This window comes from Danio rerio, chromosome 14 (assembly GCF_049306965.1).
Source record: "Danio rerio strain Tuebingen ecotype United States chromosome 14, GRCz12tu, whole genome shotgun sequence".
Lineage (NCBI taxonomy): Eukaryota > Metazoa > Chordata > Actinopteri > Cypriniformes > Danionidae > Danio > Danio rerio.
The window spans coordinates 50,795,001-50,814,825 of record NC_133189.1 but is presented as its reverse complement, the minus strand read 5'-3'; the positions used below and the strand labels follow the sequence as shown (position 1 = coordinate 50,814,825).

At 33.8% G+C, this 19,825-nt stretch overlaps 2 protein-coding genes across 4 annotated transcripts in view; one reads left to right on the top strand and one right to left on the bottom strand.

Annotated features, from left to right (window-relative positions):
- Nucleotides 1–4,805: 4,805 nt before the first annotated feature.
- rab33ba (RAB33B, member RAS oncogene family a) lies at nucleotides 4,806–12,506 on the bottom strand. Of its 3 annotated transcripts, XR_012389605.1 has the most exons (3): nucleotides 12,011–12,467; nucleotides 6,536–8,020; nucleotides 4,806–6,332 (listed from the first exon to the last, which is right to left on the bottom strand). XR_012389605.1 is itself a non-coding variant. In NM_001162507.1 (2 exons), exons 1-2 carry the CDS (start codon nucleotides 12,236–12,238, stop codon nucleotides 7,529–7,531), a joined length of 720 nt encoding a protein of 239 aa, NP_001155979.1. In that variant the 5' UTR covers nucleotides 12,239–12,506; the 3' UTR covers nucleotides 5,930–7,528.
- Nucleotides 12,507–16,756: 4,250 nt separating this feature from the next.
- Nucleotides 16,757–19,825, top strand: part of ugl (ureidoglycolate lyase) — a 16,061-nt gene continuing 12,992 nt past the window's right edge. Inside the window, exons 1-4 of the mRNA NM_001201408.1 lie at nucleotides 16,757–16,793; nucleotides 17,008–17,136; nucleotides 18,879–19,097; nucleotides 19,343–19,433. Of these exons, the coding sequence (NP_001188337.1) occupies nucleotides 16,788–16,793; nucleotides 17,008–17,136; nucleotides 18,879–19,097; nucleotides 19,343–19,433 (445 nt within the window). The 5' untranslated portion in view covers nucleotides 16,757–16,787. The remainder of the gene's footprint in view (nucleotides 16,794–17,007; nucleotides 17,137–18,878; nucleotides 19,098–19,342; nucleotides 19,434–19,825) is intronic.

Sequence of the window (19,825 nt, the reverse complement as noted above, 5' to 3'; positions counted from 1 at the left end):
CTCATGGCAGTCAGACACAATATTCATTCAGTCTTGACTGCACCATGACTTTATATTCTATACTGGACATTATTTCTTCTAAGTGACAAGGCTTTTGTCTAAGCAAAGTCAGACCTTACTGCCCTGATGTAATAATTATAAATCAGGCATGATCATATTTTATTTTGGTAGAATAAGCGTAATCTAGAAGCCTTTGCCTTTCATTTAAGCCACTTCTGATACCAAATGATCAACTAGAAGTTAAGATATTATTTGTTGTTCCTGAAACCTGGATAGGCGACAATACTTTAGTCAGGTAGTGTAGACTATGATCAATTCCGTCAATTTCAGATGAACTATGCATGTCATTTGCAATATAGACTCTTTTTTTTTTTGACCAACAATCACAACATTAGTCTGCTGAAATTTAAAGAGGTACTTTTATTTAGTAAAACAATAAAATAAAAACAACACAAGCATGTCTTTTCCTCTCATTTGCTTCTAGTAGACTGGTGGTTTATATTGTAGATGATTTTTTTCTCAGAATGATCACTCTCAAAGCATTGAAGGCATGAGTTGTATCAGACAAATGAGCAGTACAGATATATTGTGAATGTGCATGCTTAAGTTCTGGTATTAACTGCTGACCCCTGATATCACGAATTACATTTTGGTACATAACTGATGAACCTGCACTGGGGAAAAAAACACAATTATCTATAATAAAAAAACAAACCCTTATAAATATTCTCCCATATATTTGTTGCACACCTGTGACACTGCTCTTTTGGATTTTTGAGATCTGCTTATGTTTTAGATGATGCTGCCAGTGTAATTCAAGTTTGAAGGACACTTAATTGGGCTTTAAATCAAATAAACAAGAAAGCCCAAATCAAGAATGTTTGTCGGTTTACTATTAACCAGACCCCCTGGTTTTTCGTGATTCCATGATTGTTGAATCCAACAAAAAAAAATAAAAAATCAACAAAAATTTGTGAATATAAAGGCAAAATAAATAGCAAAAATGTAAATAATCTCATAAAACATCCAATTCCAAACCATATAATCAAATTGGATTTATTTCAGTATGCAATGAATTGTTTTAAATATAGACGTTGCATACGCAGCGCATGTGATGTATCTGAAAAATGATACCCGTGCGCTCACAGTCATTACATTACATGAGAGTGGGGGGAATTGTTTTGCAGCCAGTGCAGTAAACAGAGGCGGATGAAGCGCAGGTGATTTACATGTGAAGTCAATGCAAAGATGCGATTAGACATCCTGTGGCAGGAATTGGGCGTTTCGTGCATTCGATGCGCTTCAGACTGCAAAAGAAAGTGAGCAAACATCTAGCAAGCGGAGCAGTGGAACAAACAGAAAAGCAGTTTTCAATGATGGAGATCGGTTCAAGGATGACGACTGCTGGACGTGACCAAATTGAAGGACATTGTTTTTGTTTTACGTGTATGGCTGGTATTATGGTGTGAATCAATATACGTTTCAAATCAATAAACGTTTTCATTTAACTCTCCCTATGACGATTCCCTGGCATTAACAAGATTTACAGCAATCCGTGTTGTGGGTGTATCTTGGAATACTCTTCAGTCTGAACTAAAAGTGTCTGAGCTACTAATTACATCATTTCGCTCTATCCTTTTTAACAAACAACAACAGTCCAGGTTTTAATATATTTTAATGTGGTATAGCTGAACAATAAACTGTGTTTTTATTAACAAATTTTCTATTTATTAATAATATTATTATTATTATTTCTTAAGTCGTGTGTTGCGGACCTCTTGGCCAGGTCACCCTTGTAAATAAGATCCTGATCTCAAAGGGTTTTTTTTATATCTGGTTAAATAAAGAAATATATCAATGGTAGAGGAAGCTCTAATGTGATGTCAGGTGCTCTGGGGAGTGAAGACAGAGAATGTGAGATCGTGGATAAAAGTAAAGGCTCGTACACAGCGGCACACTTTTTGTTTGCGTTTATAGTCACCGTTTTGAGATGTTTTTCAGATTTAAACCCAAACGATTTTAAAGTCGAGCAGAAAAGAATGCAAAATCACTCCTTGACATTAGATGGCGCTTCACAACTTTAAGCTTCTGACACCTGCTTGTAACACGGAAGAAAGTTGACATGCTTGTTGTTAAAGTTACAGGCGATTCGAACAAGCATGGATGGCTCAAGTAGCACCTACCAGCTCTATTGATGAAGAAATGATTTTTGTTCACCAGTGCAATAAGCAGCTCCACGTTCATACCGTCTCTGGGCATCTTCTTTAATTTGCGCTCGCATTGACAGTTTTGCACTCCAGCGCCTCTAAGTGCCGTTTACTGTAACTTCAACAGCTCCGTGCACGTGAGCAAAACTGCCAACCTGATTAACAAAAACAAGCGTGAGGCTTTTCTTTAAAAAGGATGCTTTTGCGCGTTGGTGTAAACAATCACATTGGTGCCCTTTATACGAGGTGTTTAAAGACCCGTTCACACCGAGACACTTTTTGCTCGTGTTTTCCGTTGACGTTTAACACCTCGTGACTAAACAAAGGGTGGTGCACACCAACGCGCAAAACGCCAGGTGTGTCAACTTTGTCTTCTTCTGTGGTACAAGCAGATGTCAGAAGCTTAAAGTTGTGTAGCGCAATGTAACGTCATGGAGTGATTTTGCACTCTTGTACTCGACGGCAGTGAAAATCGACTGGGTTTGAAACCCGAAAAAATATCTCGAAAAACGCTAACGATAAACACAAACGGAAAGCGTCCCGGTTTGTACGAGCCTTTGAACAAACAAAATGTGGCCTAATCCCTACCGTTTTAGATATAGACCAAAAAAGTTGTGTCATTGTCATGTGTCAGACTCCACACCTAACATAGTGGGCTATATATTTATATATATATATATATATATATATATATATATATATATATATATATATATATATATATATATATATATATATATTTATATACATACATACAATATACATACATACATATATACATACATATATATATATATATATACATACATATATATATATATATATATATATACACACACATACATACACACAGTTAAAGTCAGAATTATTAGCCCCCCCTTTGTTTTTGTTTTTTTTTGCTTTTTTTAATATTTCCCAAATGATGTTTAACAGATTCAGGAAATTTTCACAGCAGGGCTCAAAATTGCCACCGTTTTGGTCACATATGCGCCTGAAAATTAATCTATGCGACCTCATAATATTGGGAGCATAATTTGGGAGCATTTGTGCGACTGCATATAATGGCTGTAGTGCGACCTGTTTTGATTTTTTCTAAAAACGTGCTGAATCGCTCTTCCCTGCCGCTGTATTGGTTCATATTAGCTGTCAATCACTCAAGGCATTCCGCTGTTGGATGACAGGGAGGGAGCTTTAATAACCGCGGGAAATGCAAACGGCACAGGTTTGCAAACCCCACCTAAAGTTGAGGCGCAGATGAGAGCGATCATGACATGTGGTGAATGTTGATCCGCCAGCTGAGATCAATCGAGAGTTTTCGAAGAAGGTGCCAATTCTCAATGCGTTGCATTCACTGCATGTTCAGCGCTAATATCCGCTAAATGTAAAATCTAATATTGTACATATCATCGCCAAAGAAGCTCGTCTTTACTAAGTTTACACTGAAACTGCGGTTTACAACAAAGTGCGGTAATGCGCTGGTGGTCATCGCGAGAATCCTGCTCTGCCTGCTCATACATTGGGTCGGCTGACTCGCCTGATTTCCCACAAACACAGAAAAATAAGGATCAGCTCATAACGAGACTGAGCATTTAAAAGACACAAACTGAAACCAAAACGCTTAAAGAGTGATAAAAGTGAGACTTTATTACTTTCTATTCTGTCTTGAGGTGTATATTATTTTTCTATTTAATTACTGATGACTGCTTTGCAGCTTCCAGCAGTGAACTAAATGATTTATTATAGTCTTTCATTTGTTTTGTAGCAGAAATATTATTTATTAAATTGACATGCATATAAAAACAATAGTGCAAAATAAATATTTCTTACTGCAATGCTTTATTTTTTGTTTGATGCAAACCATAAATAATTTTTTCATAAAGTAACAGACTTTAACAGCAGATAACTCGCATTCAAGCACATTTAAGGCAGCGTAATGATGAGAAATGTAATTCATTGTTAGTATTATTGTTATTTTCATCATCATTATTATTCTATAATTATTAGACGTACATTTTAGATTGTACAAAATTATTGCACAAATATTAAGTCATCACAGCATTAGTTAGATAGTTGTTTCTGTTGTTTTGTTAGTCCAAATTGATGTTGTTTTAAAATACAATAAATCCCTTAAAATACCATTTGCAATGGTGCACATTTATTTTTGGTGGTGCTCCTAAATTTTTTCTGGTGCTCCTAAATATTTGAAGTTGGGAGCCCTGGTGCTACAAAGTAAAAAAGTTAATTTCGAGCCTTGCACAGTATGCCTGATAATATTTTTTTTCTTCTGGAGAAAGTTTTATTTGTTTTAATTCGGCCAGAATAAAAGAAGTTTGTATTTTTTTTAAAAATATTTTAAGGTTAAAATTATTAGGCCCCTTAAGTTATATATTTTTTCAATAGTCTTCAGAACAAACCATCACTATACAATAACTTGTCTAATTACCCTAACCTGCCCAGTTACCCTAATTAACCTAGTTAAACCTTTTAAATTGTCACTTTAAGCTGTATAGAAGTGTCTTGAAAAACATCTAGTCAACTATTATTTACTGTCATCATGACAAAGATAAAATAAATCAGTTATTAGAAATGAGTTATTAAAACTATTATGTTTAAAAATGTGTTGAAAAAACTTCCTTCTGTTAAACAGAAACTGGAGGAAAAAAAAAATAATCAGGAGGGCTAATAATTCAGGGGGCTAATAATTCTGACTTCTACAGTATATATAATTATTGTTATTATTTTTAAATCGCAAAATTATCCACAAATATCTGGGAATTACCAGCAGAAAAATAGTCGAAAATCAGCAAACAAAAAAAAAAAAAAAAACGTTAAAAACTAGAGGGTCTGATTAACCAACAAAGCTCTTCATATTTCTGAAGGACACATAAGAGACTTTCCTTAAGCACCCAAGTAACGTTAAGCTCAAATAAGCAAGTTTTGTTAGTATGCATTCAACACTTTACATTTGAATATCTCGGAGCCGTCACTAACCATGCATGATTCCTCAACCAATCACATGCTCCCCTAGTTACCCTAATGCAGGGGTCACCAGCCCTGTTCCTGGAGAGCCTTCCTGCAGAATTCAGTCCCAACCCTGATTCAACACACCTGAACCAATTAATAGTACCTAAAGCAGCACTTGATAATTACAAACAGGTGTGTTTGGTCAGGGTTGCAACTGAAATCTGCAGAAAGGTAGTCTCTTTTTGGCAATTCTGCATTAAAAACAAAGCATGTCATGCCTGAGTTTCTGTCGTGCACCCCACAGGACCTGCTGTGGTTACATTAAACACATGAGTGAATATTCGCTCTAATAACTCAAGTGAGGGACGTAAAAAATGGCCAAAGGGAAAAACTAAACTGTCATTAGCAAGTGTCTATATTTGTAATAATAGATGAAGACTGAAATATAGATTGATTTGTTCTGATCAATGCCATGCACAGAGCAGATATCTTGAATAATATGAGGTACTCGTACTAATCTGTGATTATACAGTACATGTTTTCATTACTACAGTACATACCAACTCTTACTGTAGACACTGCAGTAAATATTGTTAGCGTATTCCTCTTCTTATCTAGCTATATTTATTAATCACATCAGAAGTTCTGAACTGGAGGAAAGATTGGATAACATGCATAACCCAGATGTCCGTATACAGTAAATTTATTCAGATGAATGAATAAACTGGCAATAAATAAAACACTGGCAGTGGACTAAGACTGGTTTTAAGACATATTATCTTCCAACAAAGGCTTTATTTTACATTTAAATTCTTCTAAAGCCTGCTAGCAGCAGTGAAAAATAACCTGCATTTAATGTGTTTTCTATCTTGCCTTATTTTCCCTTGAGACAGCTTCTTTCAAGTGCTTGCATGTGTGTGTGGGGAAGAGCAAACACAGACTCAACCAGATCTGGTCGAAAAGCAACACAGATTGTTTGTTTTTTTGGCAAGGAATTTTTTTGTTGACATTTTCACCCTCCAATGAAACTGCATAGCTGTCTATATCAGGTGGGGAAAATGTAGTGAACGTGTTTGGCAGTGGCATATGAACTAGGCATAATGATTGAAGCTTGTATACGTAAGGTACATTGGCTTACATGCAACCTGTTTAAACATAGGTGTCAAAGTCAGTTCCTGTAGGGCCGCAGCTCTGCACGGTTTTTCTCCAACCCTACTCAAACAGAGCTGATCTAACTATTGAAGCTGTTCAAGATTCTTTTGAACGCCCTGATTATTTGGATCAGCTGTGTTTGATTTGAAAACTGCAGAGCAGCGGCCCTCCAGGAACTGATTTTGACACCTATGTTTTAAAAACCTCTGGATGATTGATGGGGAAACCTTTTCCTTAAGTCGTTTCCCTTTAAAATAATGGCCACATTCTGCACGTCAAGATACAAAATAAGTTCATAAAGGTTCCCGTTTCCTCCATCCCTGACTCTTACTTTAAAGGAACACTCCACTTTTTTTCTGAAATAGGGTGATTTTACATCTCCTCAAGAGTTAAACAGCTGAGATTTACCATTTTCGAGGCTATTCAGCTGATCTCCTGGTCTGGTGGGAGAATTTTTAGCTTAGCTTAGCATAAATCATTGAATCGGATTAGACCATTAGCATCACAATAAAAAATGACAAATTTTTTTCCTTATTTATACTCCACTCTTCTGAAGTTGCATCGTGTAGCATGACTGACAAAATAAAAAGTGCCTATTTATTACGGCGTAATAATAAAAGAACTTTACTTCTGCACATTGGCTGTGGCATATTGATATTACACAGTATTATTGTGACAGTATTATTTATTACACTGTATTTATATTACAGTTTAAAGCATAATGATATTACACACTACCTGAAATAATCTCTAGCTAGGTTATATTGATGGAAATTAATGGATTCTCAGGTAAATCGTAATATCATTGCACCAGCTGCAGGCAGCAAAGCTCCTTGATTATTACACAAAAAATTAATTGTAGCCTCTCAACATATCAGCCTAGAAAAATAGCAACTCTTCATGTGCGGTTGGTTTCAGTACATGTTGTTACTACAGCTTTAACCAGGAAAATTATCTAAACATTGATGATGTTTGAGCGAGATGCTAATGGTCTAATCTGATTCAATAATTTATGCTAAGCTAAGCTAAAAGCGCTCCCGCCAGACCCGGAGATCAGCTGAATGGATTTAAAAATGGTAAAACTTAGCAGTTTAACTCTTGGGGAGTAGTAAAATGAGCATATTCTCAAAAAAGTGGAGTATTTCTTTAAAGATAACACAAAAGCGCCTTTATGTCTGCATCTCTCCCCTTAAATGTGCACTTCATTAGCTTCTCCAACAACCGCAGCCCCAGTTTCCCCCGTCCTCCTGGTCTTGCCTCCTAAGAGTGACAGTATCTCCATATCCGCAAGGTGGCTGGCTTAAAACCAGCGGCTTTTGGGATTTCAGCTTGTGCGCCACTGTCATAAAAATGGCCTCCACGTGGTCACTATTATTCTGAGTGCCGTCTTCATTCCCGTAGGGGTTTTTGGCCGAGGTCTCAAAAAGAGGCATTGAGTGTGTATCTGCAAACTGCTGTGCAACATCTGTGCTTACTTGAGCGGCGTGACGTAGGTCGCATTTGTTGCCGACAAGGATTCTTGGCACCTCCTGACCGAGTGCATGTTGGCGACACTCTTCAATCCACGCTGGGAGGCTTCGGAAGCTGGCGGCATTGGTGACGTCATAGACAAACACCACAGCATGGACGTTGCGGTAGTAGTGCTGCACCATGCTCTTACGGAAACGCTCCTGGCCTGCCGTGTCCCACAACTGGACCTGGTAGAGGGAAAATTTGAGTTATTAGTGGGTCTGTCACAATAATCAATATATGGACTTATTGCACAACACATGGACAGCACCTCAATCATTTTTGGTGATGCAATATACAGTTGAAGTCAGAATTATTAGCCCCCCTTTGAATTATTATTTTAAATATTTCCCAAATGATGTTTAACAGAGCAAGGAAATCTTCACAGTATGTCTGATAATATTTTTTCTTCTGGAGAAAGTCTTGTTTGTTTTATTTCGGCTGGAATAAAAGCAGTTTTTAATTTTTTAAACACCATTTTAGGGTCAAAATTATTAGCCCCATTAAGTTATATATTTTTTTTTGATAGTCTACAGAACAAACCATCTTTATACAAGGACTTGCCTAATTATACTAACCTGCCTAGTCAACCTAATTAATCTAGTTAAGCCTTTAAATGTCACCTAAAGCTGTTTAGAAGTGTCTTGAAAAATATCTAGTCAAATATTATTTACTGTCATCATGGCAAAGATAAAATAAATCAGTAATTAGAGATGAGAATTGCATTATATTAAATCAGAATTACATCCTATTAAATCATATAAATTTCAACATTAACTAATCTACGTATTTTTCCTATATTTTGATCTTTATATTTATATCTTTATATTTATATTTATATTTTGATTATCTAAAATAATGAAAGAATTGCACTACCTAAAATCAAAACTACACCATTTTTATCAAATACAACATTAACCTGCATATTTTCCATATGGTTTGGTCTGAAAAAACAGAAGGCTTTCATTACATGAAATCTGAATTGCACTTTTTTGATCATACAAATCAAAACATTAACCAATCTGAATTTTTTTTCTGTTTGTCCTGAAAATAGATGAATTGCATTACATAATATCAGAATGACACCATTTTTGATTATATGCATTACAACATTAACCAATCTGTATATTTTTCTAACGTTTTGTCCCAAATAATAGAATAGTTGCACTACATAATATCAGAATAACACCCTTTTTGATCATATACATTACAACATTAAACAATTTGATTATTTTTGCTCAGTTTTGTCCTAAAATTATATAAAAACTGAACTGTATGAAAACAGAATGACACACTTTTGATTATATGAATTACAATTTTACAACAAAACTGCCTTTTCCCTTTGTTTAGCCCAAATAAAATGTAGGTGCTGTTTTCCTCCTCCAAGCTCAATATTCTTACTGTATCATATATGGTGCATAAAACCTAAACCAAAATGTAAATGCATACCCTATTCTAATCGGAAAACACATTTCCCTGAAAATGATGTAACCTATGCCATTCAAGGTAAATTTGGTTTTATATTAGCACATTTAGACTTTCACCTTCTTAATACATTACAAGCTATCGTGCCATAATTTTTGATCATATAAACCACATCATCTGCACCAGATTGTTTCTCGTAAGTTAGGGCTTGAATAAAATGCAATTCATAAAATCAGAATTACGCCCTTTTTGATCATATAATTTACAACATTAACCAATCTGCATGTTTTCCCCATGTTTTGTCCTAAAATAATAGAAAACTTGCATTACAAAATATCAGAATTACAAGCTTTTTAATCTTATAAATGACAACATTAACCAATCTGCATATTTTCTATGTGGTTTTTCCTAAACAAAATTGAAGAATTGCATTACATGAAATCAGAATTGCACACTTTAATCGTATAAATTACAACATTAACCAATCTGCATAAATTTCCTCAGTGTAGTCCTAAATAATAAAAAGTATTGATTTAAATAAAATCAGTTACAGCCTTTTTTATCAATCACTACAACAATAAGCAATCTGCATATTTCTCCTATATTTTGTCTATAATAAATAACATATCTAATATATCTAAATATAATATGGTAAGATATCTATAAAAATATATCTAAATAATACAAAAATTGCATTACATAAAATATAAATTACACAATTTTAGTTTGTTACAGTAACCTGCACATTTTCCATAAGTTTTGTCCTAAAATAATTGAAGAACTGCATTAAATGTACAATGTATTTACTGTAAATTTTCTTTTTTTTAATATTAATGTTAAGCACCTTGGGTCTGAGAGTAACGCAATTTAGATCCTCTATATGTCTTGTACATGTGGCTGAATTGACAATAAAGCTGACTTTGACTTTGAAATGAAATCATAATTACACGCTTTTTATTCATATAAATTACAACATTAAACAATCTGCATATTTTCCTCAGTTTGGTTCTAAAAAAAAAAATATATATATATATATATATATATATATATATATATATATATATATATATATATATATATATATATATGAGCAATTCCAGTGTTAAGGATGTGACATTTGCAGTTAAAACTCAAAACATAAATTCACATGGAAAGTATATATTAACATTACATTGAAACATCTGTTTATATTTTTCAGAACAACTGACCACAGAGTTATGGAAGCAGAAAAACATCAATCTGTGAACATATTTTGTACTTTAAATAAGTAAAATGAAGAGGCGTTATGGATGTGACAAAAAAAGTTAGGGAGTTTACAGTACACAATATACTTTGTAGAAATTCTGTGAATTAAACTGCACAACCCAAACTTGACAGATGTGAAATTGCCACTTGTGTAACTTTGCTAAATTAAACATAACAGTTTGAAAACACTGACAGATACATTTTTAAGTATTTCTAAAGTACTGTAAAATACAAGCCTACACAAAAAAAAACTTTCAGTTTCCATATTTTGGTGAAAACAGAATTTTTTTTCATGCAAGGTTGACATTTGCATGGAATTGCTCATATATATATATATATATATATATATATATATATATATATATATATATATATATATATATATATATATATATATATATACAGTTGAAGTCAGAATTATTAGCCCCCTTTTGATTTTTATTTTCTCTTTTAAATATTTCCCAAATTATTTTTAACAGAGCAATGAAATTTTCACAGTATGTCTGATAATATTTTTTCTTCTGGAGAAAGTCTTATTTGTTTTATTTCGGCTAGAATAAAAGCAGTTATAAATTTTTTTAAAACCATTTTTGCGACAAAATTATTAGCCCCTTTAAGCTCATTTTTTTTCTCGATAATCTACAGAACAAACCATCGTTATACAATAACTTGACTAATTACCCTAACCTGCCTAGTTTACCTTATTAACCTAGTTAAGCCTTTAAATGTCACTTTAAGCTGTATAGAAATGTCTTGAAAAATATCTAGTAAAATATTATTTACTGTCATCATGGAAAAGATAAAATAAATCAGTTATTAGAAATCAGTTTTTAAAGCTATTACGATTAGAAATGTGCTGAAACAATCTTCACAGAACAGAACAGAAATTGGGGAAAAAAATTAACAGGGGCGCTAATTTAGGGGGGCTAATAATTCTGACTTCAACTGTATATATATATAAAGTATTGTATTACATCAAATCAGAATTACACATTTTTTACAAAATAAATTACAATAAAGCTGTCTTTTCTCCTTGTTTAGCCTCCTCAAATCTCAAGCTCAATATTCTTACTGTATCCTATATGTTACATAAGAGGCTAAACCAAAACCAAAACATAAATGCATAAACTGTTAAATGCATTCCCCCATTCATATCTGAAAACACATTTTCCTAAAAATTATGTTTGCAATACGACAATTTGATCTTAAAATCAATTTGATTTTATATCTGCACATTTGGACTTCCACCATCTTAATATAACTTCAGTGAAGTACTCTATCTTTGCAAATGCTAAAGAAAAAAACGCATTAGCAGGCAATGACTATCAAAGCCCAGCATTGTTTAGTCAATTAAATAATGCTGACGTTGTTCTGAAGTCAGAAACAATATTTAAAGTAGCCTGTCAGAAACGGTCACAGTACAAAAATGAACAAATGTGTGAAAATAATATCAACTTCACCCCTATTGCCATACGCCAGTCTTAACCCAAAACGACAAGCATCCTTACCTTGATTTTCTCGCCATCTATCTCAATAACCTTCTCTCGGAAATCCACCCCAATAGTGGCCTCAGTCTTGTCTGGAAACTTGCCTGCACAGAATCTATAGGTGAGGCAAGTCTTGCCAACCCCTGAGTCTCCAATCACGATGATTTTAAAGATGCGTGTCCGAGGAGGAGGCAGTGACGAGCTGGTCAGAGAAGAGCTGAACTCAAAAGAGGACTCGATATCTGCCATGCTGCCCTCCTATATAGACACTATAGGATAGACGGCTATTACAGGCTGACACCGTGCAAATGTAGTAATGCCGACGAGTCTGTCAAAAGATTCAATCGCAGTTTTGACTTAACATTTATTCCTTCACCTGCAGTACTCTTGTTAAACGTCGGTGAGTTTATTTATTTGACGTGCTGACCAGTTAACTCGGCATTCTGCTGATGCATCCCTGGCGGAGTCCTCTTTCACTGTTTGGGTTTGTAGCCACGTACGACGTTGGCATAACTGTAATCTCGCGAGAAGTCAGAGAATCACAAAAGTCCTACTAAAACTTTGCGTTTAATGGCCACACAACTAAATAATAATAATAATAGTAATAATAACAATAATAATAAATTCTATAATTAATTAAAATGCATAATCTTTTTCAATACCCTCTAATTATTACTATAAATCTATGTTAACATTTTGTTAAATCTATTTCTGTTTTGGTTTGGGGGAAAATATATATACACAATGTAAAAACGGAAACTGAAAACACAAACAAACTTAAATATTTTTATTGACTACTCATAATTCCTACATTGTGTCTTTTATCATCATAATAATAATAATTATTATTATTATTATTAATAAATAAATAAATAAATAAATAAATAAATAAATAAATAAATAAATAAATAAATAAATTTCATTGTATAATCTTTTTTAATTTCCCTTTTGGCCTTTTATTTTCTTTAACTATAAATATACTTTATTATCTATATTGTGACCATTCAGAGACCTTATCTATGGAGGACGAAACCTGCAAAAACAATAAATAAATAAATAAATAAATATGCAAATAAAGAAACAAAATAATTAATTAATTCACAAATTCTTTCAGAATTAAAACAATTAATAAAAATGCAAATAAATAAATAAATGTATATAAAAAAATACAAATTCCTGCAGAAACAAAAACTATAAATAAATATGTAAATAAATGAACATATATATATATATATATATATATAAAATATATATATATATATATATATATATATATATATATATATATATATATATATATATATATATAAACCTACATATTCCTGCATAAATAAATATATAAATAGTGCGGGCAGATTAAAAATTAAATAAATTACACGGATGTTGGTGGAATAAGAAAACGCTAAACCTTATCGGTTTTATTTTGGGGAAATATATATAAACACAATGTAACAAAATGGAAACTGAAGACACACAAACTTAATAAACATTTTTATTGACTACTAATAATTCCTACATTTTGTCTTTTATGATAATAATAATAACAACAACAACAATAATAAATAAATAAATTAATTAATTTATAGATTATAATAATTAATGTATAATCTTTTTAAATCCCCCTCCCCACACCCCAGTAGTTTTTTTTTTTTTTTTTTTTTTTACTATAAATCTACTTTATGTTGTGACCATTCAGAGACCTTATCGGTTTTGGTTTGGGGAAAATCTATAAATATACACAAATGAATGTAACAAAACACACTAGTGAATGTGAAAACACACAGAAACTTAATACATATTTTCATTGACAACTAAGAACTCCTACAATGTGTCATATATGACCATAACAAATAAACAAATTACTTAATTTCATGTATAATCTTTTTAAATATCCACTCTAGCCTTTTATTTTTTAACTATAACTCTACTTGATCTATGTTGTGACCATTCAGAGGCCATATCTGTTTTAGTTTGGGCGAAAAAAACAAAACAATGTAACAAAACTGAAAACACACAAACTTAAGATATTTTTATATTATATCATATCATATTATACATTTATATATATAACTTGACATTAACTTTTTTTCTCACCACCATACTAGTCATTTTCACAAGACAAAATTTTGTTGTTTGAAACTGTATTTTATATACTCAATTTTGACTTTTGCATGCTAAAAGTACTCACGTTTCACTTGATTTGGGTCATTAAAAACTCTGACTACCAATATTATGATATAGGTAGCCTATATCTGCTGTATTCAACCTACAACCTACAGTAGGTTGATATAAAACCAAAACACCCATTCATGTCTTAGGACATTTTATTAAGCAAATTTTTGAATAACAGTAAGTTCATGACATGTTAAATATATAGTAAATCTGCTGGTTTTAAACATACAGAATAAAAATAAATGCAGTTATGTAACAACTATAACATTACCATTATGTCTTAGGACATATTTGATTAACTTTTTATTACCGACACCAAATGTTGACTAATGAAGGTACATTTATAACAACTATTTATTTGTTAGACTACTGTATTGTCAAACCATGTTGCATACAAATGCATTCAACAGACTTATATGACAGTGTATTGCTGTAGAGGACAAATAAAACACGAGACAGGTGTTAAGAAAGAGTATAGTTTATTTTGTTTGACCTGCAAACTTATCTAAACAAGATAAATGTTCAGAAACTGCCCGGAAACATTATAATGTTATGATAATAATATCATAACATCATATTATTAATTATATTATTAACGCGCTCGTTAATATAACCAGCGGTTGTCTTCAATTGTTATCTTCAATGGTTGTCCTTCTTTGCTCAACAACTCCGCTGAAAAACAAAGCAAAACATTACAACAGTCAGACATAGAGCAAAGGGCATAGAATCACCAAGAGGCGTCACTCTAGTGCAATTTGGGAAACAGACACTAGATGGCGCGGCAGCCATTTTATCAACACTATCAACACTTTTGATAGCTTTAACGCGCTTTTTAAATAAATTAATTAAAAACAAAAGCAGCTGCTTGCCATCGAGACAGCAATGAGATTTAACAGACGGCGGATCGCTTTTACTTCCCCGGAATCCGGGGCTGTTGCTGGCCGCTGCTGTTGCAATAGCACGTTCTATTGAGTGTCGCCTCTTGGTCATTCTACGCTCTTTGCATAAATTTAAATCATTACAGTTACCATGGTTTCTATTTCAAACTAAACTAAAGTTTGAAACTATAGTTAAAAATAGACGATGAGTGGGCCTCGCTACATCCCACCCACCCACCATAACCCTCGCAGCGAGGTCCCACTACCGGCCTCCCGTGTTTCCCTGAGGGTCCTCGGGGCTTGTTTGTTCCCTGCCTAGAGCTCAAAGGGCGCCTCGCCCTAGGGAGTGCACGAGAAAACCGGGCGCCAGGCCGTGCCAGTGTTCACTGGATGTTGCTCGGCGACACATTTCGAGCAACAAACACGCAATTTTATTCGCGATATTGCATTTATGTACGCAAACCGCAAGGAACTACAGCACAGACGGGCCAGAGTGAAACTCGTACCGTCGGTATTGAACTCACCTTGGTCAAGTACAAACAGCAACACCAAGCAAACTGACAACGCTGAGAAAGAACCGACGAGCTTTATAGGAATGCAGATGCAAATTTTTACAAGACACGTCACTGCTGTAAGTCTCGTTGTCATGGTGAGCGCTGAAGAGGGCTCACCTAATTGGAGCACACAAACTCGGAAATCTGCGTCACGGCGAATTGCGGTCTGCTGTGGACAAAAACAAATATAACATTAGAAAAACATTAGAAAACATTAAATATATGTTTTTACATTTTGGTGCTGTGTAATATTCTGGGATGCAGTAGAATATGGAGACAGATGAATATAATTGGGTACATGCCGAGCTAGTGTTGTTCCCAAACTTATAAACTTCCGGTGACCTGTTATTGTGAGTTTTTATTTTTTTTTATTTTTTATTTTTTTATTATATGGTTCCTTTTACAGCATTGATGTTGTAATGTAATTAAAATACATTCAGTTAAATAAACATTGGCATTTATTTAGTTGTTCAAGCGTAAAACGAGACAAAAGGCCTTTTACTCGCACTCGCCCGTCAGAATCGGCAGGCTAGCGCAGAAGCTCCATTGAATATACTGGGTTAAAATAAATGCTCACATTATAAAGACATTGCGGGAAAAAATGTGATTTACTGCGGTGCTTCTTGTACAATCTGAGACCCACTTTATATCGAAAATCACTCAGCCAGTGAATATCGCTAATTTTTAAAGAAAACAGACCTTTAACGCGCAGATTTTTCACCTGAAGCGCTTAACCCAGATTACTGGCAAATTAAAAGTCCTATTAGCATGCTTCGGCATTTATATCATATTACATTACATTACGTTATATTATATTATATTATATTATATTATATTATATTATATTATATTATATTTATTATATTATATTATATTATATTATATTATATTATATTATATTATATTATATTATATTTATTATATTATATTTATTATATTATATTATATTATATTATATTTATTATATTATATTATATTATATTATATTATATTATATTATATTATATTATATTATATTATATTATATTATCGACGCGTGTTATTTTGACATTGCAGGAATGCGCCATAAGATTCACTGATTCATTCGCTTAAAAGATTTGTTCAAACAGACCGATTCGTTCACGCAAGAAATAAACAAACGGTGCAATGACACGAATCAAAGTCCAATTCTCTATTTACTGAACGACTGCAGATATGTTGGTAAGTTTGTACTGCTTTAAACCTGTATTAAACCACTTATTAATAGGCTTTTTCATACTGTAACTTTACTTTTACACATTAAGATATTTTCGCTGTGGTACTTTTGTAAGTGTGCCGTTAACTTTATGTGTTTGTCAGTGAATCCTAATGTGCAGAATTTTAGTTTGCTGAAACCGTTCTGGAAGTCATGCAGATTTAATGTGTTGTTACACAGGTACTTCAAGGTCTTGAGGTGGAAACGCCTCCTTCAGGACTGGAGAGAGAGTTTCAAACCCTTTTTACTTCTGATGCTCTGCAATTTCTGTCTGAACTCATTTCTGCCTTCCAGTCAGAGGTTGACAAGGTATTGTGAACCCGCTTGAACTAGTTTGTCACTAAGTGTGTAACAATACTTTATATGACAAAAATCTTGTCAGTCATATTAAGAAGAACGGTCTGATAAGATACACTGACCGGCCACTTTATTAGGTACACCTGTCCAACTGCTCGGTAATGCAAATTTATAAATAGCCAATCACATGGTAACAACTCAATGCATTTAGGCATGTAGACATGGTCAAGACTATCTGCTGCAGTTCAAGCATCAGAATGTGGAAGAAAGTAGATTTAAGTGACTTTGAACGTGGCATGCTAGTTAGTCTGGTCTGAGTATTTCAGAAACTGCTGATCTACTGGGATTTTCACTCACAACCATCTCTAGGGATTACAAAGAATAGTCTGAAAAAGAAAATATCAGACTCTTTTTTTTTAACATGACATTGAGTTCACTGTACTCAAATGGCCTCCACAGTCACCAGAGCTCAATCCAACAAAGCACTTTTGGGATGTCGTGTAACAGAAGATTTGCATCATGGATGTGCAGCCAACAAATCTGCAGCAACTGCATGATGATATCATGTCAATATGGACCAAAATCTCATAGGAATATTTAAAGTGCCTTATTGAGCCTGTGCCATGAAGGATTAAGGCAGTTCTGAATGCAAAAAGGGGGTCAAGCCTGTTACTAGTAATGTGTACCTAATAAAGTGGCCGGTGAGTGTATTTATGACTATTGTTGGGGTTTGTTGTTTAAAAAAAAAGTAATTAATAATAGCTAACTACATCATTAAAGTTGTATTTTGATTTTTAATACATATTTAATTTATACAATACATATTTAATTAATATGTATGAAGTAATTAATCAACAAGTAATTAAATTACCTGATTCAGTAGTACTTAAAATACCTATAAATGATAATGCATAGAAAATAGAAATTAAACTCTTTTAATTCTTTAAATTTCCATCCATCCGTCTATCTATCTATCTATCTATCTATCTATCTATCTATCTATCTATCTATCTATCTATCTATCTATCTATCTATCTGTCTATCTGTCTGTCCTGTATATGTGTAAATACACTGCATATTTGCACAGAAATGTGGAGTTTATTTATATACTGTATATAATCCAAGGGCATTATAATTTTAATAATTTAAATAAGTTAAGGGCAGCATGGTGGCGCAGGGGGTAGCACAATCGCCTCACAGCAAGAAGGTTGCTGGCTTGAGTCCCGGCTGGGTCAGTTAGCATTTCTGTGTGAAGTTTGCATGTTCTCCCCGTGTTGGCGTGGGTTTCCTCTGGGTGCTCCCTTTTCCCCTACAGTCCAAAGACATGTGGTATAGGTGAATTGAATAAGCTAAATTGGCTGTAGTGTATGGGAGTGTGTGGGTGTTTTCCAGTGTTGGGTTGCAGCGGGAAGAACATCCGCTGCGTAAAACATATGCTGGATAAGTTGGTGATTCATTCCGCTGTGGCGACCCTGATTAATAAAGGGACTAAGTTAAAAAGAAAATAAATGAATGAATATTTACCAACTGAATGATGAAACATTATTTCACCAATATTTTTGACCGATTGTTTTCACAAAACATGTTTGAAAAATGAAAGTAGACACATTACTTGACTATATTGTGTTTTTAAAACTTGATAAAATTCTAATAGAATTGACAGCCTGTAATTCTGTTTAAAAGACAGTCTCTCATCAGTGTTTGTTATATATCTGGATGAGTGTTAATCAATAAAATCTCCTCTCTTTTGAAAGGTATTGAACTTGCGAGTGCTCCGGAAAGTGCAGTTGGATCTGACTGGAGAGCTGCCAGGATTTCTGCAGGACACGGCCCACATCCGAAATGACCCCAGCTGGAGAGTGAGCCCCGTTCCTCATAGATTACACTGCAGGCATGTGGATATTGGTGATCTTTCACCCTGCGACACACAACGCCTTATAATGGGGCTGAAATCTACTGCGCAAGGGTTACAGGTAGGACTCTCTTTTACTATTTAGGTGGTGACAGTTCACCAGAAAACTACAATTTTAATATCATTTATTCAGGGGTAAGTAAATGATGCCAAAAATAAATAAATAAAAAAGTGGGTGAACTATCCCTTTGATTTATGCTGCATGCTAAAATGCACTGGATACAGAAATGATGTATGTGCATTCATAAGCAGTTTGGCATCACTGAATTTAAATGGTGAAAAAAATGTTTGGTTTTCTGATAACAGGTTGATTTCGATGATGGCAACTGCCCGACATATCGCAATCAAATAAAGGGCATTTATAATGTTTACCAGGCGGTGCATAACCAGTTTCAGGGTGAGTCCTGTTACCTCGTGCTGCTTGTTTTATCAAAATTTAGAGCTGTGGTGGAAAATTGTTAAAGGATTAAATTCTGCGTCACTATTCTCTCTTGAATCAATTCTGAGCTTAATTTTTACGATTCCTCTAGGCTAGTTTGTAACAGCAACAGGCGCTTTAGGCTAGTTTCTAACTGTAGATGGAGCTCAATGCTAGTTTTTTAACAATAGATGGCGCTCTAGGCTAGTTTATAGAACAGATGGCTCTCCATGCAAGTTTTAAACAGTAGATGGCGCTCTAGGCTAATTTTTAACACCAGTCTGCGGCTTAGGCTAGTTTTTAACAGCAGATGGCACACTAGGCTAGTTTTTAACAGCAGACAGTGCTCTAGGCTAGTTTGTAACAGCAGA

Excerpts from the sequence above, each read along its gene's own strand:
- rab33ba (NM_001162507.1), bottom strand. The coding sequence starts at position 12,238 with ATGGCAGATATCGAGTCCTCTTTTGAGTTCAGCTCTTCTCTGACCAGC. Across the intron at positions 8,021-12,010 it reads TAGATGGCGAGAAAATCAAG|GTCCAGTTGTGGGACACGGC; the intron begins GTAAGGATGCTT and ends TCCCTCTACCAG.